Source organism: Diadema antillarum, unplaced genomic scaffold, assembly GCF_040938485.1.
Source record: "Diadema antillarum isolate AM-2024a unplaced genomic scaffold, OU_Dant_1.0 seq00000687_RagTag, whole genome shotgun sequence".
NCBI classification, from domain to species: domain Eukaryota; kingdom Metazoa; phylum Echinodermata; class Echinoidea; order Diadematoida; family Diadematidae; genus Diadema; species Diadema antillarum.
The window spans coordinates 452,445-476,897 of record NW_027271592.1 but is presented as its reverse complement, the minus strand read 5'-3'; the positions used below and the strand labels follow the sequence as shown (position 1 = coordinate 476,897).

Below are 24,453 nucleotides of genomic sequence, written 5' to 3'. Positions count from 1 at the left end.
GTTGGCGGGTGGTGTTGATTCGGGGTGGAAGGATGGTGATGATTTGGTGAGGGGTAAGGGGGTTGAGGGGAGGGGTATGGGGGAGGATATCCCTGACGCTGGTTGCTTCCAGGGGACGGATACGGAAGATGGTTGGCAGACTGATTGTACCCTTGGCTCTGATCAACTAGTCTCTCCCCTCCATAGACTGATGACTGATTGAAGGAATGATTAGACATTTCATACATGCTTTGGCTGGCCTGCAGATTGCTGTGGTAGTACAGTGACTCATTCTGCCTGCTGGTTCCAGTTGGCATGACAGATTCTTTAACAGGGTCATTCTGGTAAGGTGGTGTTGAGTGGTTCATGCTGTACTGGACCTGAGGTGGACTGCAGTCACTGCTGTGCTCAGAATCTGTCTCTGGTATACAAGTCGGTTCCTGAGCTCCCTGAGATCCTGCATCTTGCCTCTGGCTAGGGTACTGGCTGGAAGATGTGCCAGAGTTGCTGCTGTCTGTTCTCTGGTACTGAGGAGAGTGTGAGCTGTAGGAGGAAGGTGCTGAAATCTGCACATCAGAGAAGTAAGACTGGGCCTTTTGCCCTGGTGTAATTTGGGGTGAGTTGCTGCTTTCTTCTGGAGAATTTGTGTAAGAGTGAGATTTGACTTGTGAGTGTGAGCCATATGAGGAAGATCTTGATATTTGTACCTCGGATAAGTATGCCTGGTTCCCCTGTCCTGGAGCAATTCCAGGTGAGCTATTACTGTCAACCTGGGAACTTGTGTTTGAGTGAGATGTCCCCTGAGGAACAGCATTCTGCGCCACAAGAGGACCATTGCCAGGAACTGGGGGTATCCCTGTGTGATTGAGCTGGTGCTGACCCTGTGGATGTACATCATTGCTAGGGACAGGATGAGGAGGAAGGTCCACACTGGTGTGTGTGTCACTTTGACTCCAGTCATGAGCAATCTTTGGCTGCTCCCTAAGCTGCCCTTGCAAGTTCGGCTCCTGGTTTTCCTTACCACACCTCTCAATGACGTGGCCATGATTCCCAGGGACCTGGTCAGTTTTATCCAGTTTAGCAAACTCATTGGATATTGCATCAAGATCTGAGTTTCCATGCAAGTGGTCATCGATCCCAGAGACATCTTCGGGAAAGTGCTCCAACGTGAACTCTTCGTGTCTCGACTTTGGTTCTTGCTGGTTGGCCTTGCCATCGGAGGTCACCTGGAGCATCTTCTCATACACGCTGAAGTCTGATATTTGTCCCAGATTTCTCTCAATGATGTCCATTTCATTATCTGAAATAGGGCCAGGAGCAGCAGTCTCCTCCTTCTTGGTGGAATCAGTGGCCACTTCTTCCATTATCTCTCCCTTCACCTCTTCTTCAATATCCTCTTCAATATCCTCTTCAGGAATAGTCTCAACAGCTAGCTTGCCTTCTTCTTCCCTCTTGTCATCCTCCTCCTGCTCCTGTTCCTCCTCCACCTCTTCCTCTTCTGCATCAGAAATTTTGCCAAGTGGGGACCAACATCTTGGAGGAGAGCTTATCTGTTCTGGACGTTGAGGGGAGTAGCAGGCAAGTCTCCACATCACATCTCTTGACTCATCCTTGCCGGGCTCACAGATTTCAATAATGGGATTCTGCGCTGTTTCTTCGATAGGGGGTTTAATTGGGGGAACGTAGTTCCAAGTTTTATTATCTGGACCTCCACCAAACACATCTACAATTTTGGTTCTCCTCTTCTGTTGCACATCAAATCTTCTGAAAGGCTGCAATGCCCCCTTGTATTTGGCTTCTTTTGCCGCCATCCGAGATTTAAGTTGTTCTTTTCGTGGAGACACCCTCTGAACTCCTCTTAATCCTGGGGGTGTGTCATCCATGCGTGCCCTCTTGGCATCCGTCTGATCATTCTCCTCACTGAGCTTCCTCTTCACCTGCCGATCAAGGTCTCGGTACAGGGCGTTCCTGATGACCTCACCCCAGCTCTCTTCATCCAGACACAACTTTCTGAGAACAAGCTGAGGATTCAACTCCTTGCACAGCTTGAGCTTAACCAGATTGGATGCATTGAGCTTCACGTAAGGCATTGAGACAGGATCAAACTGCAGAGGAGATGGCTTTTTTCCTTTCTTGGGCTTAATCTCAACTTTGTCCTCAGTCTTACCCTTCTTGTTTGTGACTGCTTTGCTCACTTTATCCTTCTGGCTGGTTTTTCCGTTGCTTCGTGCTTGTTGCCTACCTTTCTTTTCAAGCCCTTTCTCATGTTTAACTTTTGACTTGCTCCCCTTCTCACTCCCATGTGCAACTCCTTCTTTCTGATTCCTGGTCCCACCAGAAGTCTCTCCTGCCACTTTGTTAGATCTCTTTGTTGAAACACTTTTCACTTTGGCTCTGTCAGGGAATTCTGCTTCAAGCCACTGAGGAATATTCTTGCGAGCTTTGGACTTGCTTAGGGATTGGGCACTTCTTTTCTTTCCGTGTTTGAACTCTGAGAGTTCCCCAGCTGCTTTGTCATGGCAAGGACTAACTTGGTGATCAGGAATATGCACATTTTTGAGAGGGCTCCTGGCCAACTTTGATGAGCTCAGTATGTCCTTTATGGGCTCTGACTTTGTCAAATCCTTTGGACTCCTAGAGCCCATGTGCCCTCTACCCAGTGTACAGTTGGCAGGAGGAACCGCATCGAAAACAAAAGATTGCTCCATGATGAGAGTAGGGTCATGACTTGACTTGCAATCTTTAGATGAGCGCTTGGTATTTGTTCGGACTCTTGTGGTTTTCCCGGGTTTTGGATTATTTTTGTTTGGCACCGACAAGCTTCTTCTCACTGGAACTTTGGCAGGGGACGTATTGGACTCTGCTGAGCCGCTGGCAACTGTACTCGTACTTCTTACACGGGTCTTGGGGCTCTTCAACACGCTGACTGATGCAATTGCTGAAATGTCTATGGGAGAAAGGATCACTTTGGGCTTTGGTTTGACAGACTCTGCATACTGAAATCTAGGGGCCATCTTAAATCCTATTGCATCATTGTAAACAGCTATGGGTCCCTCCATGGGCTTGTGAGGACTGCGAATAATATTGTCTGACACAAACGGCTTTCCACGATCTTTGGCTTCTGATCCCCTCGGGCTTTTCTTTCCACTCCTGCCACAGCCAGCAAAATGAGGTGAGGTTTGAGCTTTGAGCTGTTTTTCCATGGGATCACTTCCTTCCTTTTGCTCCTCATGTTGGCAGTAGCTTCTCCTCGATCTCTTACCTTGCGACATTTTCCTTGCAGCTTTTCCAGTTGCTGGTTTCTTCTTAACATTTGCTTGTCCACACTTTGACCCTCTCCTTGAAGACACTGGAGATTGGATGACCTTGAAGTCATCATCAGATGGTTTTCTTGCACTCAAGGCCTTTGCTACAGGTGATTCAGCTGATAATGAACTCTGCCTTGCAAACTTCACGGACTTGTCTGAAGCTGAAGGCTCTCCTTGTGGTGATACGTCAGATGCCGTCAGAGACTTGCTCCTCCGAAGTCTTCCTGGACTATCCGAAACATTTGTGCCTTTCAAAGCAGTGCTCTCATCCCTTTGACTACTTCGTCTCCTGGGTTTGCTGACACCATCTTCAACTGACCTGGCACTGTTCCTCCTTGACCTCGCCATACTCGGAGAATCACTTTGCTCGTGAACATCACAGCTTTGGTTCACTGAATTGTGCCTAAACAAATCTCTCTTCACATTTTCGGGTGACGACCTTCCACCATCCATAGAGGCCGTCCTTGATGAAGCAGTTGTTGCCAGAGGTAGACGCTTTTTGGGTTTTATTGCCTCGGCATACTGAAAGCTGGGAGCTATATTGTACTCAATAGCATTGGCATATCTCTCTAGCGGGCCCGTGAGTTCTTTGTGGGGACTTCTGGCCATCTTTTCTGTGAAGAATGGCTTGTCTACCTGCTTTTGTAAGGTTCGAGGACTTTTAATTCCTCCCATTCCCTTTCCTACAGGAATCGTAATCTGAAGAGTTGAGGCCCGTTTTGAGAATTTTGCCATCTTCTTCCTCTTTCCCTTCAAACTAGGGGACTGCTTCCCCCTGCCCTTGGGAGACTTTGAGTTAACACCACTCGATCGCCTGGGCCTCCTCCCAGACTCTCCAAGGTTGGTTGACACACCCCTGTGACTACCATTCATCGTGGTCTTCGGACTTCTTGTAGTGCTGTTCTGCCTGCTGCCTTTGGTCCTGGATGCCGATTCTTTGGACACCGCCCCATTGCAAGGTCCCTCTGTCAAGACCTCGATGGCATCTCCAATTTCTCTCAAGGGACCATCCACATGCTTGAGGGGAGTCCTGGCAATCTTGTCAGAGGCTAGTGGTCTGGTATGAACGAAGCCATTCTGTGCCCTCCTGGGACTCTTCTCACCAAGCCTTCCCCTGCCAACCAGCGACTTTGTCTGACACTTCTTTCCATCTGAAAAGTGAAGTGTGAAACAAATTTGTCAGGAGGACATGGGACAGATGAATGATACACAAATTTCACAGTCACGGTTTTTGCAATACAGTGCACTTCTGTTACAACAAAGTTCTTGGGAATGGTCGATTTCTTTCATGATATCAAAATATTGGTATAGCCAAACAGTATAGCGCGTAAGGATATATAGATATTTTTCAGGGCCTGAAATTTTACTTTGTTGTAACAAGAATTTTGTTATAACTGTGTCGTTACAATTGGAGTGCACTTTAGCAATTTGATTGATGTGATTAATTTGATGGATCACTGCTCATATATTCTGTACAAAGAGTACATGCCAACTTGAAAGTTCTGCAAAATCGAGAACAAATGGAAAGAAAAAATAATGTCTGCACAGTATTCACAGAAGGGACAAAATACAAACAAAATTTCAAATTTGCCTGACTTCTCTATCTCTTTGCTCAGACCATTCATAAGTCTTTGCACACATTGAGGTTGTCTTCTTGTTGAGTTCAATATGCAAGACTGATTTCAAGCAAGTGAATGAGCAAAAATACATTAGATATTTTTCAGTTCTTTGATTCAATAATAAGCAGGAGATATCTAGGAATTAAGTAGATTTTAAATGTGATATAAGGAATTTGGTTTTTCACCAGAACAGATTCAGAAGTGCGCATTTTCCTTAAATGAATCGGACAACCAACTAATTCTTGGTTCTTCTCAAATATCTACAGCAAAAATACCTACACGTTACAATCATCAAAGTAAAAGTGAAAATATAACCTGGATTGAAGAACAAATATCGCAGGATAAGACTGCATCATTGTGACAAAAAGCAAACAAAACAAAAGAAGGTAAAACACAAAAAGAGTGATACGGGTGCTCTGTCTGACGTACAGTCGGTAGCAAAAAGAGACTGTCAAAAATTGGTCGGACAAACATGAAAGAAAGGAGCATCATTTGTGGACTTGCCTTCCTTTGGTGGTACATCAGAGCTTCCATCCAGCTGGGGCAAGTAATCTTCTTCCTCCGTTGACTTCTGAGATTTCCCAGCACCGACATCTTCAATGTCCCCAATTAACCTTTCTAGCCTGTGAGCACAGAACACAAAAATACAGAATATCATGCAAAGGTTTTACCAACCTATATTAATTCATTTTACCTTGGTCATTACTGACACATCATCAGAGGTGTTTCTCCCTGGCACAATCAGATGATACATGTAATTACATCTACCCATCTGATCACATTATGTAAAGAAGAAATTAGATTGAGGAAGCTACAAATATTATTCATGCATAAATGAAAACCCTGAAACTCAAGATTTGCAAACATAGGTATTTTCATGATTATCCCGCATTATTATTCTGAATACTATTTGAAAACACAGAAAAACAAGGTCAGGTTGTTAAGAAGTGTCACGAAACACTCTCGTCATCGTATCAGGGCCCTGTTTCATGAAGAGTTACGTTGTATAATTGATTATATAGTTTATTTCAATCATAAGTCTATGGCAGCCTGTGTGTTAAGGAAATTCAAAATTGATTTTATCTTTTGATAAAACAGGACCCAGGGCAATTACCCCCTGAGAACAATTATCCACCGGCTAAATACTGGTTTGTGATAAGGTTAGAGTAAAGATTAAGGTTAGGGTTAGGTTTGGAGTTAAAGTTTGGGTGAGGGTTAGGATTAGGTTCAGGATTAGGGTAAAGGTCAGGGGAAGGGTTTGGGGTAATTGTCCAGGGGGTAACTGGCCTAGAACCTAATGACACCCCTGAGGAAGAAATTAGCGTGGTTGTGAATATGCAATGACTGCCTCCAATTAAAAAAATTAGAGAAGTAATATAACAGATACCACAGAGGCAAGAATGATGGTGGTAGTACCTATAGAGTGGCATCTCTGCACTTCCAACTTACTGAACATCCTCTCCAGCTTGCGTCTCCCCATTCCCCATCCTCCCATCCTCATCGTCGCTACCGGCAACAGCAGCATCCTCATCCTCCTCATCCTCCCACTCATTGTCCACACCCAGCCACGCCTGTGACATCTCTTTCTCCTCCTCAGCCTCCAGCTCGGGACTGTCTTCTTCTTCCGAGTCAGAGATTTCTGTGATAAAGTATTAAAAAAAATAATAATAATAATTGTGTACACTGATCATGGGATTGATTAACCGCACCAGCGACCCCAACCTGTACCGAGTCGGGGTCGCATGGCAGCCCTATGGCTATCGAAGAAACGCCTGACATGGCTTAGTATTTTGGTGACCAGAGACCAAAATACAGGGTTTTACACTGAAAATCATAGCCGTACTGTTAGATAAGATACTTACAATCAGAGCCGCTGAAAGCAATATAAATACAATCTGTTTTAAGAGCCCAGTGAAAGATTTTATCCAAGGTTTCGGTCTTTCCGCACTTTGTATCGCAGTACAACTTACACAGTGCAAGCGCCAACAGTCTTGCTGTCGATTGGGTATGGATAAAACGTAGCACATATTATAATACACAATGTATGCGTGTGGAAAAAAAAACCAGGATGGCTTGCTGAGAACTGAAATGAATATTCATTCGTACATGCGCAGATTATTTACTAATATGTTCAAAATGGCGATTTGCATCTCGCGGAGATGGTCTCAAAGATGATGACGATTAATCTTGTTTTCGGAGGTAATGGTGAGTGATACATAGTAGCCTACAATATTCAACAATATGGTATTACATACAACATGTGGCTTTTTGTTGCGAATCCAAGTGTCGTTTTGAACGATGAGTTGTTTACTGAATTGCAAGCATCGCAGTGCACTTGATTACCTCACTAAATTGCATACAAGTCTTCGGGGCGCTGTTACTGGTTACAGCGCCCTGCGCCGGGGTTAGGGATCGATTTGTGTACAACATTACTGCGACGTCCCGCGAGCCGGTCACGCCACACCGCGATATCTAACACGCATTCACCACAGGCGTGGGACAACGGAGTCATGGCGGATCCTGCTGCCAAGCCGGATCGGTGCATATGTGTATTTCATCAAAAGTGGAATTTCTTGAAGAAAGCCTTTTCAGGTAGCCAAGTCAGCTCAGTTTGAAGTTTGACAAGTCAAGTTGACAAAAAAACGTACAAGCATATAATTCCCAGCCCTTCCCTTTTTACATCACTCATAGTGGTAAAGTATTTTTGACAAGGAACTTTAATAATGAAAAGAAAAGTTGTCATCAATGAGATCAGCAAGTTACAGAAAACGATAAGGGTTAATAATAATCAAACCTGGGTATTTTTTTTCTTTATAAAGTTATGAAAACAAACTCAAATAACATAGTGCTTTTGATATGAGGACTTTGATATAGTTGCATTGGTCACAAAATCAATGCTGCTTTGATTATGATTTACACTGTCTGCCAGGGATAATACATCTTTGGTTCTCACGACTCTTCGCATTGTTTGGGGAAGATTGCTCATTTAGGGTTCGATTTGTTGGTCTCTCAGGCTCCTACCTAATATCAGTTCTCCAGTAGAAGATGACTCTGTAGCCCTACTTAGCCAAAGAAACCAAGTGACAAAGTACATAATTTATGTACACAGGTCACCCCCATTACAAGGAAATCTTTGGGACCAGCAGTTTTCTTTTGTTATATTGAAATTTTTGTTGTAGCAGAAAAAAGACTACAGTTTATAAAACACATGATTATGGAAAATAATCTTGAGTACTGACTTCTTACTTCATTATATTGAAATTATGTCATTAACGAGTTCATTAACCCTTTGAGGACGAGTCCCGAGTATACTCAGGCAGGTGTCTATGGGAAATGTGTGTTGTAGCAAAATCAGCCCATCCTCAATGGGTTAAAATGGCAGTGCACTGTATATTTTTCTAAAGAATGAGCAAAATGCATTTACACTGGCATCAGCGCTATTTCATGATGTCTTGACTACAATATCTTTCAGTAGGCTGAGTGTATCTGCTCAAAATAAGCATCCGAATACAGTGTGCCATATTCCAATCTAAAAAGACATAGCTCATGTATTTGTCACCTCATCCCTTTTGATGTATATTAGTGCTGTCTGTACTCACCAATTCCAGACGGCCCAGGGTGTTCTCTCAAGGACTGCATGCTCCTCCTGCCCGAAAGAGCCAAGTCCACATCGTCGTCCTCGTCGTGGACGAGATCGACAAGGAGGTTTGCCAGCTCCTCATCTTGAGTGTCTGTAGCATCACACAGAAAATATGACATAGGGTGTGAAAATGGCTTTATCATACAGTACTGCAAATGTGGAAATTGTAGTTTACGGTGTATACCCAATGAAAAAAAATCCTTAAATTGTCTAATTTCTTTTCAACACCTTAAAGGGACACAGTCCTCACGAAATTTAAAAAAATATGTTGTTGTTGGTACCTCCAATGAACTACTTTCACCAAAAACAAACTTTAAAATCACCAAATAAGCTCGTACATTTTGGTTGAAAAAGTGTGACTCTGGATGGTGAATATGCTAATGAGCAAGTCTTGGCGGAGAGTCATACGTCGTCGATGCACAACTCTTCCCAGCCGTGTTCTGCTCGTTATCCGTACGCTCCCTAGTTTACCCGGATGCATGAAGACGTCGGTGGCTACTCCGACTCGTACTAGGTATTTGACATTGTTTCTACGTTGTGTGTGTGTGTGTGTGTGTGTTTGTGTGTGTGTGTATGTATTGTGTATTATATTCGCACGTGTGGACGGTACAACTAGAATATGATAGATCTACGGTAGATACGCGTACGCACCCCGTACGCGGTTTGCCCTTCGCACTTTTCCAGTCTCAAGCACAGCTGCAGCCCTACCTGTCGCCGCTCATGCATGTTCTATATATAGTACGTACAGAGTGTACATATTTGTAGATAGAAACGATTCTACACAGGCCTGCTAGTACACTACAGGGGCGACCGCATTCAGCGTCGTCTGGTCAGGTTATCTTACATCAGTAGTTTTGCTCGAATCGTGCAGAAAATTTCCCAGGAAAATCCTTTTTTCCGTCCCAGACCAACAAAAGTATCGTGAAAGGTGAGCTGTGTGGCTGGGAAATATTGGTACAACGATGCCGAACATAAGAAACTTTGGGCCTACAAAATCTCGAAATCGTGTTGTGACCTACCTGTGCGTGGACAATTTGTGAAGCGATGTTTTTACGTGGACCGGCAGGCTGTGGCCCTCGGTTATAAACCGAGAAAACTCCTGAAACCAGATGCAATCCTGACCATTTGCTCACATGAGTTATAAAACAGAAATACCTCGGGCATCGACTTCGAAGAGAACCGAGGGAAAAAAGCGTAGAGAGGTAAGGAAAGTGGCTAGCTATGTTTAATTTACCGTGGGCCTGCAGCCGGGGTTGGACTGCGCATGCAGTACAGTGCCACTGAGCTAGCTGCTGCCAGTGCCGACTGGACATGCACGGCAAAGTGGAGCGAAATCATATCCCTACGACCCCCTGTGTTTACCCTTCCCGGCTCACGTCATATTTTTTTTTTTCGAGGAAAGGCGATTATCTGACTACTTACAGAAATATTGAGATACAAACAATATTTTCTTTGAAGAATTCGACTCTCTCATGCACAGGTTATCTTCGGTTTGAATGCCAAAATCGACTGGACGGAGTCGATCGAGTGTACTGTGTATGTATACATTGGTATGGTAAGGATTTGCGCGCGAGAGTGGTTTCTACGCTAAGAAGTATGCAACACGGACGGAAGCTAGAAAACGACCGTGCCTATTTGATGTCAAGTTCATGGTATATTTGGTTTAAAAATACATATAAATTTATGTTTACAATATTAATTTTTCGTAAATTATATATATCTACGCTTGAAATATTTTGTTTGAAATTATAAAACCACAAACTTTCACATTATATGATGAAATTGCAACTAATCATTTGAACACTTAAATTGGTTTTAGAGGCACGGCTGTCAACTTGGTGAGTAGGGCATGCACTACGTAGCATCTTTTTGCCGGCTCTTTCACGATCGCTTGCAGGAATTATTTTTCAAAAATCGCGTACGGAGACAATTTTTGATGTCCAAGCGTATAGATTGGTGAAAGTTTATATTTTTTACTCTTCTTAATTATCAGTACAGTGAAAATCTCAGGACTGCTTCCCTTTAATTAATGGAAAATACAGCTAACAATTTTTCAATGTCAAAGCATGTATCAACACTGTTGTGAAATCACATGAAATTCCATCACTGCATGGCATACTTTTTTGTCGTTGTAACGATGCATCCTAATTTACTTTCCCCCTTTTGTTTTTTCAAACATGCCGCTATAATCAATCCTCTCCTTTTTCTCTGGTAGGCATAGGATCGGACTGTTATTACTGGTGTAAAGGAGATACTGGTGTAAAAGGAGTTTTAACTCTAGACATGAAAGGTGACACCCATGCCAGACTTAGGTATCTGCTCAGTTTTAACTATTTAGTCGTACCTTGGGATTGAGACTGGGACAACCTCTGGGACGCCTCCAGAATTGACTGCACAAGCTCTTCATTGACGACTGGTGAAACATCCCCACTAAAGACCTGCCTCTGTGATGGTTCGCTGTCTGCTGAATGTGAGGAAAGGGAAGAAAATGGTCACCACTTTGTCCTTCCATTGGAATAAATGGTTATGCAAATCCTGTACCAACTTAGAAGCGAACAAATCTGACTTTGCATTTTCCGCACTATATTGAATCAAAATCTGTTCAATCTCTGTATTTCACACTTTGACATAAAAAATTGATACTACTGAATACTGAAGAACAAGAGTACCTTCAGCAATTACAAAATTATAATAGAAATGAATAAAGTGTGGGAAGTACAAATACGGGATGAAAAATAAATACTTGGCAACAACCAACAAGAATATCTAAGGACATGGTTGATACAATGTCTGCGACTTTAGAAAATGAATGACTTGGAGAACTGGAAATAGGACACAAGAAGGACAAATGAATAACAACTGCATAAAGCAAACATGAAAACTAGAAATGCCGCTACGGCGACTGGTGTATGCCTCCGCCATAATGCATGGTTCTCCTAATAGGTGTATAGTACAATGTCTTCACAATGTGTATATGTTTCACATAAATGGCAAAATATTGAAATGACAGGTTTGTCAGAAATATCATGAATGTTCACTCTCCTTGAACTGGGTTTGCTATAATTGTCTAAGAGTGCAGGTACACATGCATATTTGGGGAATTGAGAATTTTTACTTGACTTCTGACCGACCCTTTCATTAGTTTATGCATTGAGTAATTTTCAAGGTATGAAGAAAGAGTGTAATTACAGTACAAAATAGATTTTTTTTTTGCATTTAAACCTGGCCTTTGACCCTTAACCTTTGACCTTTGACCATCTGGCTGGAAATTTCCCAGAGAATCTCCATTAGGTAATACATGTATATATTAAGTTTTAAAACTAATAATGCAAGCATTGCATACTAGTATATGAGGGAAATAGTAAAATTTTGAGGAGTTGACCTTGACCTTTGACCCTCGTGACTATTGACCCATGACCCCTAAATTCCCTAGATAATCCCTGCTAGTCAGTACATGCATATACACCAAGTTCCATGAAGATACATTGAACCTTTTGCGAGATTTTCACCTAACCTTTGATCTTTTGACCTTTTACCTTACGACATGAAACTCTCTCTGGAGAATCTTTATGCAGTAGTACATGTCTACACTAAGTTTCAAGAAAATACCTTCGGGCATTGCATAGATATGGGGGAAATAGCATCATTTTTAGCATTTGACCTTGATCTTTTGACCTTTGACCTCTTGCCAATGTCACTTAAATCTACTCAACTAATTGCCCCATCATACATCATCCTTGGACCAAGTTTGGTGAAAGCTGCTTCATCCAGTTTTGAGTTATCATGTAAACAGATAAATTTTAGGATTTGACCTTGATCTTTGCCCTTTGACCTCTGTCCGATTTTACTAAAAAACTAATCAAGTAATTGTCCCATCATACATCATCCTCTGACAAAGTTTGGTGAAATTTGCTCAATCCAATCTTGAGTTATCGCGTAAACGGATACAATTTCATAATTTGACCTTGACCTTTGACCTTTGGCCTTTGGCCGATTTCACCCAAAATCTAATCAAGTAATTGCCCTATCATACTTTATACTTGGACCAAGTTTGGTAAAATTCCAGTCAATATTACTCAAGTTATCGCGTAAACGAATGCGGACGGACGTACATACGGACGTACTTACAGACGCACGGACGGACGGACGGACGGACAACCTGAAAACATAATGCCTCCGGCACCACTTCGTGGCGGAGGCATAAAAAAATAACGATACTACAAACAAATGCATCATTATGTTGATGAAAATCATGGAAGGCAGACAAGTTGAAGAGATGGGAAGGAGATTCAAGAGTTTTACCTGGATTTTCAGACATGTGGATCTCTAGCTCATTGGCTGGTGTACAGGGCACATTCTGCGATTGGGAGGATGGAGGCCCCACCTCTTCACTGCTCTCAGTCTCCATGGCAACCTCATCACTGTCCAAGATTTGGCTCTCCCTACACAGTCAATATTACAAAGAAAATGAAAGATATGCGAACATCTACTTGAGCTTCCTTCTAGGAGTAAGCACTACGATAGAAGAGCTTAACCCGTTGAGGACGAGCTGATTTTGCCATAACACACGTTTCCCATAGAAACCTGCTCAAGTATACTCAGAACTAGTCTTCAACGGGTTAACTTGCTGTATTAAGCTCTTTCATCAGCGTTCCATAATCCATCTTAACTTGACCAAGTTGTAAAGTTAGCAAGCCCATTCAGGATTAGCAATGTGCCTCAGTCCAACATAAAGGTCATGGTGACACAATAGGAAATAGGGGGATTAGGTAGTCTCTAGTCATTGACAATTAGTTTCCAGAATCATACTGTAAAAGTGGATATTTTTGCGCGACTAATTTTTCGCACTCGGCCGGGTAAGAAGAGTTTCGCATGTTTTTAATTCCGCGGGATGAAGATGTCAACTACTGGAACATATAGCAAGCAAAAATATTCGCGTGCTTTTATTTTCGCGCTAATTTCTGGTTGCGCGAAATACGCAAAAATGTCAACACCGTGAAAATTTCCACTTTTACAGTATGTGCATGCGGATAAGCAAACAAAACACAGTAAGGGATAAGTGGGCCACATTGCTACCTCTTGACGGAATTCATCAATGACTCACATTTCCTGAAGTTCTTGAAGCTGCTTGTCAACAATTTCTTGCAACCTGGCGTTCCAGTTCTCTTCAGCATTCAACAGGGACATCTCTCCACGATCTGAAGATTTGGAAACCATGATTTTGGCTCATCGTTACATCGGCACACAGATGAAATATTATGAATAGTACACAGTTTGGTAAGGGGGTGGGGGAACATAATCAAATGTCTGACTGATTAATCAAAATTACTGCATAAATCTGTACACCCTCAAATCCAGAATCCCTTATCAAAACAAATGATTATGACAGTGTAACATGCAAATTGCCAACATTTTTAATTACTTGGACTTAGGACAACATAGAACAAGAAATCCAATGCACTTTGGTATCATCTAAACTAATTTTAAGTAAAGTCATTATAAATATTTCCAATTAAAATCTTTTTCCACAAGACTCTTTTAATTAGATAAACATATGTATTACAAATAAGAAAATATAACATGCAAATTGCAAACATTTTTACTTATTTGAAATAAGGACAACATAAAATAAGAAATTCAATGTACTTTGGTAAAAGTTGTATCATCTCCACTAATCTCAATCTCACTGCAAATATTGCAAGTGATATATATATATATATATATATATATATATATATATATATATATATATATATATATATACTGCAAGTAAAATGCCCATGCAAAATCTAATTTTGATGACCCATAATGAAGTTCTCAAAGCAAAGGAGACACACTGATCAAAAAGTTCAGTCATACCAGGAGATGAGGGTGGTAGCAGCTGGTCCATCTGATTGAGTTGCTCTCGCCGTTGTCTTTCATCCTCCCAGATACCCACCAGTCCTGGGTTCGTCTCCGCATTATCTGACAAATAGATGAGAAGCAGGCGTAGAAATCAGATGCTGTTCTCAAGGTACAGGTGTGCCAACATTGCTTATTGGGCTTATGTTTTGTTTTGTTTTTCTTCTGCTTGTAGTTGTGGGCCTCTTCCCATTATCAGTGGCTATTTCAATTCTGAAGATTTCACAGTCCCTACTGGTGCACCCTTTGGTGGCTCTTTTTAGCTTTGCCTTGTTTTGATTCTCTTCTCCATCTCCCCACCATCTCTTCCTCCTCCTCTTCTTCCTCCTCCTCCTCCTGCTCTTCTTTCTTTGAAATATTCTTTTCCTCCTCCTCCTCCTCCTCCTCCTCCTTCTATTACTGCTACTGCTGCCTCTGCTACTATCATTATTACCACTACTATTACTACTACTACAACTACTACCACTACTACTGCTCCTACTACTACTACTACTACTACTACTACTGCTACTACTACTACTACTACTACTACTACTACTACTACTACTACTACTACTACTACTACTACCTACTACCACTACTACTACTACTACTACTACTACTACTACTACTACTACTACTACTACTACTACTACTACTACTACTACCACTACTACTACAACTACAACTACTACTACACTCTTACCACCACTTCTACTTCAGCTAATACTATTTCTTCTATTAATACCGCTGACAAAATTAATACAACATCGTACTACTACGTCTACTACTATTTCTTCTACTACTACTCTTACTGCAATTCTACTACCTTGCAAGTCCATCCTGTTGAGGATGTCTGCTGCCACAGCATCCACCTCCAGCTCACAGGTACTCTGTCTGGTCACATCCTCCCCCAGCAACTGGGAGGCGGGGATGGCCTCAGCATCCCAGTACTGGGTGCACACACTCATGCTGCCACTGCTGTGCCTCCGCCGCAGGGGTGTCGGGTGGTCCTGCGGGCTGTTGATTTGGAAACCTGGTGGGTACGATCATATTTGCAAACCATAATATCAGCATATATACAGAAATTGCAGTATTTGAGTAATGAGATTTTGCAATCACATACTTCGATACCAACCACTGACTGTTTTAAAGGTATTGTTTACCATTGGGAGCAGTGATTTAAAAAATATGTGGGCTATCACATTTGGTGCATATGTGTTGGTTGGTTTTATCACAAAATATCCTACCATATCAGAATTTTGCAATAAAGCCTAAAATATAAGGAGATATCACTATTTTTCTGAGTAAACCGTAACTGCAGATGGTTTATTTTAGAAACAATTTCATTATATCTGTTGTTCACATTTTGTATATTTAATAATACTTAACATTGTTTATACTGATTAAAATATTCACATTGGTTGTTTCTATCCCTAACTCACATTTAGAACTATTTGGAAGCACTAAAGCTATGTTTTGTTTTATCTGCAAATAGTAAATAATTCCTTCAAGATTCACAGAATTACAAAATATATTCACTCCCTGTACATTGAGAAACAAGATCTTATTGGTGGCCTTTCTCCACATTACTTCCATGGAATTAGTGTGTTTATTATTATTTTTATTATTTTTTTATTAGTTTATTATCATTATTATTCACACTGTCTGAAGATGGTGAGAAACAGCCTTTCTTTTTGGATGTATAAAATATTCAAGCAAACCATACTAGGCACATGGCTTTTTTTTTTTTAAATTCACGACATAACAAGTCAATTGCAATTATGAACATTTATTCTCTGTAATAGAACTTTTGGGTATCAGTATATTCATAAAATTCAATTGAATTCTTCTGAAGGAATAAAAATTCATACAGAATTGGCCCAGCAGCTAAGGAGGAAAGATTTAGATACTGTCAGCATTATAATTTTGCAATAAGAGACCAGAAGTGGCAGAAGGGGTCCAAGAACTGTTGGAGGGGTCACCAGGAGGAACAGAACGCAGAATGGGGGAGGGGGGGGGGGGAGGGGGGGGAGGGGCAGTGAAATTAGCAGTGACAGGAATTAGAGAGATAATTAGAGGGAAGTAGACCAAGTCTTACATTCCCCATGGAGGCATGTAAGATAAGATGATGAGAAATGGCTCAGTATGATGGGCAGATCATTGTGGGAATTTAGAAAATATCAGAATAATGGGAAGACATCTGATGAAGAGATGGATGAAGGATGATGGAAAGGATGTAGACTCGGTGGACAGTCATGAGAAGAAGATGAAAATATAAATCCCTGGTGAGTATTCATGAATTAATGATGATAATGGTGATGATGATGATGATGATAATGATGATGATGATGATGATGATGATGATGATGATGATGATGATGATGATGATGATGATGATAGTGATGATGATGGTGAGGGTGATGGTGATAATGCTGCTGCTGATGGTGTTATATGAGGATGAGGGTGCTAATGACGATGCTGATGATAATGATGATGATGCTGCTGCTGATGATGATGATGGTGACGGTGATGATAGTGCTGCTGCTGATGGCGTTATATGAGGATGCTGATGGTGATGGTGATGATGATGATGATGGTGATGATGGTGATGATGGTGATGATGGTGATGATGGTGATGATGGTGATGATGATATCGATAATGATAATGCTGCTGATTATGGTGTTGTATAAGGGTGCTAATCGTGCAATGATGATGATGGTGATGATGGTGATGATGATGATAATGATAACGATAATGATAATGATGATGATGGTGAGGGTGATGGTGATAATGCTGCTGCTGATGGTGTTATATGAGGATGAGGGTGCTAATGATGATGACGATGATGATGATGATGATGGTGATGATAGTGCTGCTGCTGATGGTGTTATATGAGGGTGCTGATGGTGATGATGATGATAATGATAATGATAATGATGATGATGGTGAGGGTGATGGTGATAATGCTGCTGCTGATGGTGTTACACGAGGATGAGGGTGATAATGATGATGCTGATGATAATGATGATAATGATGATGATGATGATGATGATGATGGTGATGGTGATGATGATGATGGTGATGGTGATGATAGTGCTGCTGCTGCTGATGGTGTTATATGAGGGTGCTAATGGTGATGATGATAATGATATGCTGCTGCTGATGATGATGATGATGGTGGTGGTGGTGGTGATGATGTTATACGAGAGCATTTCCATGGTTACCTGTGGATGATCCTGGTGACGACATCTTCTCCTCGGAAGAACTGGATGCTTCTGACTTTCTGAATTTGACTGCAGCCAGGTTGAGCATGTTCATTCCATAGAGGTTGTAGTCAATCAGGAACTGCACATTTTTGAGCATGGTAAAATATTACGATAATAAAGAACGAAAACTGTATCACAGAAAAGAACATATTAAAAGCAAAGAGAAGTCATGAAAAGTGTGCTTAATGTACTGATATGCCATCATGAAGAAAGGGTGTTACAGCTGTAAGCTTATTCATATACTTGGTAGTACAGGATTCAGGTTTCAAGAAGAATAAATACTGTAAGAGAAAATGACACAACAACATGTGCTGATAGACTAAAAAACCTACATGCTGTTTGTATCTGTATGGACAAAATGATTATCAGTCAATTGCGGTAACTACATTTAAACGAGGTAAATTGTAAGTTTGTGGTAGAATGTGACTCTCTGGTTTCCCTAAAAAATGGATAATATCGACGTACATCACAGATGTAATGTACATCATACCAACCTGAAGGTTGAATGGAACATGTGACTCGTGCGGCTGGAAAACCTTGTTCATGACAGCACCATTTTGGAGGAGCTCCACAGCTCTTTTGAAGAAGATAAACAAGAAGAAATAAACACAAAAACATTGAATATCTCACTGTTAAAAAAAAATGAAGTGTAATGCATCTTTACAGTGGGCAAGACAAACATTGTTTTGTTCATGATCAGTACTGTACTAACTGCCTCCAAGGGGGATCATTTTAGGACAACAGAAGTGAAGCAGATTAAAGCAGCATCAACATTGTCTTGGCTTGCTGGCCATGATATTGCTTGAATAAAAGTGTGCCTCATACATGAAAAAATGCAGAGCAATCAGATGATACACACACACAGAAAAAGGGAAAACGCCCACATATGTACTGTATATTGCAAATCTGTTCTACGTGGAATTCCATGGTTACTACAATATTGAGGCACATCTCAACTTAAGTCCTTTGACACATAGAACATGATTCATTTTCCATTTACTATAAAGAAATCTTCTTAGAACCCCAAACATTTTGGTGGATTGGGTTAATTTTTAACACTTCAGTGTTACAGGTTAAATTCAAATTACACTTGATGATTTGTGCAATGTCTCACCTCTTCCGAACAGCAGGATTGTAGAAGTAGATTTTGAGAAATTGCCTTTCAGACTTGTGGTATCCATACAGAGGTCTGTGGACAGAAAAAGGAGAAGAACATAATTAATATATGTCATATTCACATCCTACTAGACAAGAAAAGAAGTGGACATCCATTTCCAAAAGTATCATTGAAGAGTAAAAGATATACTAGTCACTCTAATAAATCAAAACGAATGTAGGGGGTGCCGAAAGAAGTCATTTTGATGCAATGTCAAAACATGAAAATGAAAAAACCTTCACGCACTGGCATTTCAACATCTACATAGACGAGGTGCTTTCACAAATTCCAGAATGTTGACATGGGGCCGGATGCATAAACGCTAGCAATTGTTTGTGCTAGCCTTTTACTTGAATCCGTATGCATAAAAACAAGCAATTGCTTGTGAGCAGAAGCTTTTGCTAGCAAGCACAAGCAATTCCTTGCTGCCCCCAAGCAATTGCTTAGAGACCAAGCATTTGCTTAAAAACGTATGCATAAAACATACCTTTTACTTGTTCTTACTAGCAATTGCTTACGATTTTCCAAGCTCTGTAAAATGAGCTCGAGCTTTTGCTTAGCTGGGACGTTTCCTTTTGAGTATTATTTTTATATTCATAAAAGAAAGACCACACTTGTGCAGGAGTGGTATAAATCTACAAGAAATTACTCCTAAGTAGTGAAAGAAACCTTTTCGTTTCAAAAACGGAAATGTCCAGTGGTTAGCAAGCAAAATGTGATGAAAAACAGGTAGGATGTCTTACTTTGGTGGAGAGCAACTTAGGAGAACTCGCTCCACGTGCGCTCTGGCACATCCGGGCTACTATAAGCAGTGATGGGAATCAGTCAGTACGTGTGTGTGTGTGTATAGATGTGTGTGTGCGTCTGTGTGTGCATTTATGAGTCTCATTTCATAGCTCCTTTGCTATGTCAGGAAATGTTTCCGCACACACGCCCTTTCAAATACATGCTGTCAAACTCGCCTTTGTTCTTGTGTTCGCACAGGCGTGACGTGCCTTTTGTTGAAAACGCAAGCAATTGCTTGTGCGGGACAAGCAAAAGGTATACACACAAGCAAAAGGTTATGCATATGGATTCTAATAAGCAATTGCTTGAGCTAGACGTTTTGCTAGATGAGCTTGTGCTTTTATGCTTTCGGCCCATTGGCTTTGTTTTTGGTCACTATTTCAAGCTCTCACTGAACTGCTTCCTATGCCAGTGGGATTCTCTCGGAAAGGGTCTTTTACGCGCCAAGTACGTTGGATCTGTGTGTTTGTTTTAGGCACATGTGCGCAATTTTGAAACCTGAATTACCCTCTCAGGGCTACTCAGCGGCTCAACGAAGCGTGTTGAAGACAAGTTGCAAATATACTCTGGCAAGCGTCTATGAGAAATGCATGTCTTACCACAATCGGATCGTCCTCAACGGGTTAACAATGTACAATACAATGCTCCTCCCCTTTAACCTTCAATGCTCCAAAGAGTAATACTCACAAGCCGGAGACGAGAGAGATCTTGAAGACATGGTGGACAGTGGACGCGGCTTTGCCCTGGGCCACCTGTAGGGCAGTGTCCAGGCTGGTGGCCATCTGGTGCATGTAGTGGTCAGCAGGCTGAGTGCCATCGTAGGGAATGTAGATGTAAGGAAACACGCCATGTACGTGCAGACAAGTCTTTTGGCCTTGTGGGAAAAAAAGCAATGACAAGAACAACATCAACAAGATGCAAAACACATCACCAGGGTAGATTGATATCTAATGGTATTAAAGATGGTTTGACTCAGATAACATTTTATGTGCCAAGGGACAACATATTTTAACATGATAGTTAACCCGTTGAGGATGGTTTGATTTAACTACAACACGCATTTCTCATAGACACCTGCCTGAGTATATTCGTGACTCGTCCTCAACGGGTGAACAGCTAACAACTTTCTGTTGATTTGTCAAGTTTTATTCAAAAAACACTTGGTTGCTGGTTTGAATTCTCATTAACTTATTTATAGCAGTTAGGCTATATTCTAATGTACAAGTGTATGCTCATGTGACATATTAGCAGTGTTGTCATTCATCTATTTCATATCTTACCCAATGGTGTAGACCCAAAGACGCGAATCACTGGTACTTGATTGACATCAGCTCCTCTAAAGTCTGACACCTTCACATCCAAATCATCGATGGGAGTGGACTGATAGTGGTTGACTGTAACTACCCGCACAGAAAACATCTTCCTGATTGTTTGCGATTCTCTCCTGTGTGTGAAAACAACAATTATGTGTTTATCATTGTCCTTATTAATGCATTGTATATGCCACATTGACACATATAATTTATAATATCATTACAGTGTGCTGACCTGAACATGAACAAACCTCATTATCTCATGTTCTGGTATGAAATTAAGACATTGCTCAGGATAGTACAGGCTGTTTTACTACAATGCTGCATTTTACCTCAGCAATACGTTAATATTTGACATGGAAGACAAGGCAGACTTTATTAGAAGGTTAATATACTAAAGACAAACTTGTGATTTTTCCTTCATCAAATGGTACTGATAGTCCATGGAGTCTATCGTATTCAGGTAACATACAGCAGTTTTACATTGTAACATGATTCTGGGGGGGGGGGGGGGACATTCAAATAGCACAAATGTTATCAATAAAATGCTTGCAATAAAAGGTACCCGTACACTTGCCTTGACTTGACATCACTCAAACACATAGTAAATTGAAGTGTTATGTAATCATTAAGATATGAATTTAATTTCTTTGTTGTTGGGTGAAGACTTTATGCATTACTCTATTTCCACTCTTTGCAATAGTTGAGAACAATAATCTATAGAAATTTTATTCAAGACTACAATGATTATCAAATACAGGTAAGACGTATACAATTGCAAATTCTATTTCTTTTCTCTTTTTTTTTTTGCTTTCTTCTTGAGCTAAGAGAGTCACGGCCTTGCATAGATTTCACATGCAAGCTATACGAGAATATAAATTTGACAAACAGATATGCAGTAGTATGTCGTACTTACAGGCTCCATAGGAAAATTATTTCATAGACTACTGACAAAATGCATCAATTGGTTAAATGTTAACATCTATAGAATCAGACTGGAAGATTTGTTTTTCCCTTTTTTTTCACTTGCATTTTATAGGACACTAAAAACTTCACATTCTCTGTGACACACACAACCTTTCATCTGCAAGAATCTTCAGGAGTGAAGGAGGCATATTAAGAAGAAGAAAATATTAAGGTTTATGCTATTCAATCAAATCTGGTGTGATTAAATTGCAATATTGTAAATAACTTTAAACTTTTAATACACATTTTTTTTGTTTATCTGTATAAAATAGGAAAATTCACAAAATCAAATTCTACAAAGATGTAGATCTATTAAAAATATTGAATATATTGTCGCCTATTTTCTGTGAATGTGCATGTGCTCCTACACTAAATACATGTAGGTCTAGTCACGATTACATTTTGAAATTAGTATTGATATTACAAGTAGTGAAATACAAATACCAATGTCATCTACATCGCGCATTCCGTCAAAATTCAACATTTGAGTAATATATATAAAATCTATTAAAAAAAAAAAAAAGGATTCTGGAATGAATGATGAATTAAAACAGATGTGACTTCATTCTTCAATCTTCTACACTCTACAGCATTACAGGCCACAGAAACAAGCATTACAAATTAGCGATGCGTACTGGTGTAAAATGGTCAATGATAGTATGCTCAGCACCAGTTTGCTTTTCATTTCTCCTACGAGACCCTACGTCTAACTAGTTTGTTAGGGATCATCAGCGATTGATTTCGTTGTCGAGATACAGTAGTAGGCCTACCCATTTCTCTAACGCGTATTAGCACATATGGGACTGGCCACGAAAAATAGTCTGCATTTTTAATTACCTTGATACTCCAGATCATATTACATATGTTAATGCATATTTACCTTAGTTAAGAGCCCAAGATGATCTCAAAACTACCAAGTTGGCTTATCCATTGGAGGTTTGCCGTGAAACATTCACATTTTGGATGCTCGGGCATGTCAAAACAGGCCAAATTCCAAAACAAACTCTCCGGCTGAGTTCATTGTGAGTCATACACACTACTACTGACGAAATGTCGACGATAGATGGCGGGCAATCAATATGATCTGAATCTGTCGTGCAAGATGCAATGAGAGCCTAGCTCAGTCCCCAGTCCGCATACACACGTCCAGCTGTTGTGTTGAATGACCGTATGCGAATTTTCACTACCAACCTCAGACAAAGACCGTATCAGCTACCCCAATTTACCTTTTATGGGCAAAGAAGAATTTGTAGAGGGTATGTGAATTCCGACTCGTAAGGTCGGAATATGTCTGATTCTCGGGAATCAAACCAGTGTGTGTCGATTTTCTATATAGCTTCTCTTACCGTTTCACGCATTGTATTAAATCATTATCATTATCAATGTGAAAAAGATAGTTGAATATAGTGTAGACATTACACGCGCTGATTGGGACGAAAGATCTCGCTGCTATTGTTTCTGTTTTTCTTTGTCTTTGTCTTCCGTAACAGCTGATACTCCAGATTCCAACAAAGGGACGGACCATCTTTAGCTTGGTGACGTCACATTTCCGCCAATTAGCGTTTGGTTAAATTGGAGGGGGAGCTTATTCGGCGCGACGCCTGTGTACCTAAAATCAAACAAAGCGGATATGAATTATTATAAACATAATAATATGTTTATATCAAAAAGCGTCTTTGCTAATACAGGTGAGCACATACAGGCGCATGCACGTTCATCTTGATATCAATTCATGTGTTGCTTAGTTTCTACATATTTGTTTTTACATAGGAATCGTGTGTGTTTTAGGCCCGTTATTGCACTTGTACAATCTGTATGATTATGTATGATGAGGTGCATTCGTATATTACATACAAATAGTTCGTTTAACCCATAATTGCTACCTGATATGCATTTTAGGCCTACAGGATCAATTCAATTTCAATTCAATTCAATTTCAATTCTATTCTATTTGTTCAATTCCATCAAGAAAACAAATCACAGAAATTGTAATATTGGGTGAAGACAAGAAATCAATGATTACACAAACATGACAGATAGCTAAAAAGAGTTAACATATACATGAGGTGGAAAAGATAGGAGTCCTGCTGAGAAGCAAAGCTTGTAAATTGCAGAAACTCCTATTTACAGATACAAAAAAAAAAAAAAACACCAGATACACAAGACTGGAAAATTCAGCCTGAAAAATAAAAATAAAAATAGGCCTAAAAGTAGGCCTAAACCGTATCTATTTAAATGCCCATACCCCAATTATAATCTCATTCTATTTCACGTACATCCTTTTATTTCCTCATGAAATGTCGTTTCATTTTAATTTACTTACCTCATTCACTTCATCTTACTTCAATTCTTACTGATTTCTTTAGTCATTCAATTACATTTTTCTCAGCATTTTTATGTTATCATTGTTATAATATCTATTTATCTAACATAAATACGCACGAGGCATAGTAACTGAGTACACAAAAGCAAATCACACGACACATGCTCTGATGTTTGGCCCATTATATACATGCTGTGCATTTATTGGCGAATC

The 24,453-nt window shown here is 40.4% G+C and overlaps 1 protein-coding gene across 1 annotated transcript in view; it reads right to left on the bottom strand.

Annotated features, from left to right (window-relative positions):
* Window positions 1-22,938, bottom strand: part of LOC139737240 (DNA polymerase zeta catalytic subunit-like) — a 43,045-nt gene extending 20,107 nt beyond the window's left edge. The window contains exons 1-15 of the mRNA XM_071647916.1: window positions 22,798-22,938; window positions 20,919-21,082; window positions 20,326-20,512; window positions 18,811-18,885; window positions 18,191-18,272; window positions 17,655-17,775; window positions 15,256-15,462; window positions 14,406-14,510; window positions 13,651-13,744; window positions 12,849-12,988; window positions 10,891-11,007; window positions 8,506-8,637; window positions 6,356-6,545; window positions 5,411-5,529; window positions 17-4,438 (exon numbers count right to left, since the gene is read on the bottom strand). Coding sequence (XP_071504017.1) covers window positions 17-4,438; window positions 5,411-5,529; window positions 6,356-6,545; window positions 8,506-8,637; window positions 10,891-11,007; window positions 12,849-12,988; window positions 13,651-13,744; window positions 14,406-14,510; window positions 15,256-15,462; window positions 17,655-17,775; window positions 18,191-18,272; window positions 18,811-18,885; window positions 20,326-20,512; window positions 20,919-21,057 — 6,130 coding nt within the window. The 5' untranslated portion in view covers window positions 21,058-21,082; window positions 22,798-22,938. The remainder of the gene's footprint in view (window positions 1-16; window positions 4,439-5,410; window positions 5,530-6,355; window positions 6,546-8,505; window positions 8,638-10,890; window positions 11,008-12,848; window positions 12,989-13,650; window positions 13,745-14,405; window positions 14,511-15,255; window positions 15,463-17,654; window positions 17,776-18,190; window positions 18,273-18,810; window positions 18,886-20,325; window positions 20,513-20,918; window positions 21,083-22,797) is intronic.
* Between the last annotated feature and the right edge of the window lie 1,515 nt (window positions 22,939-24,453).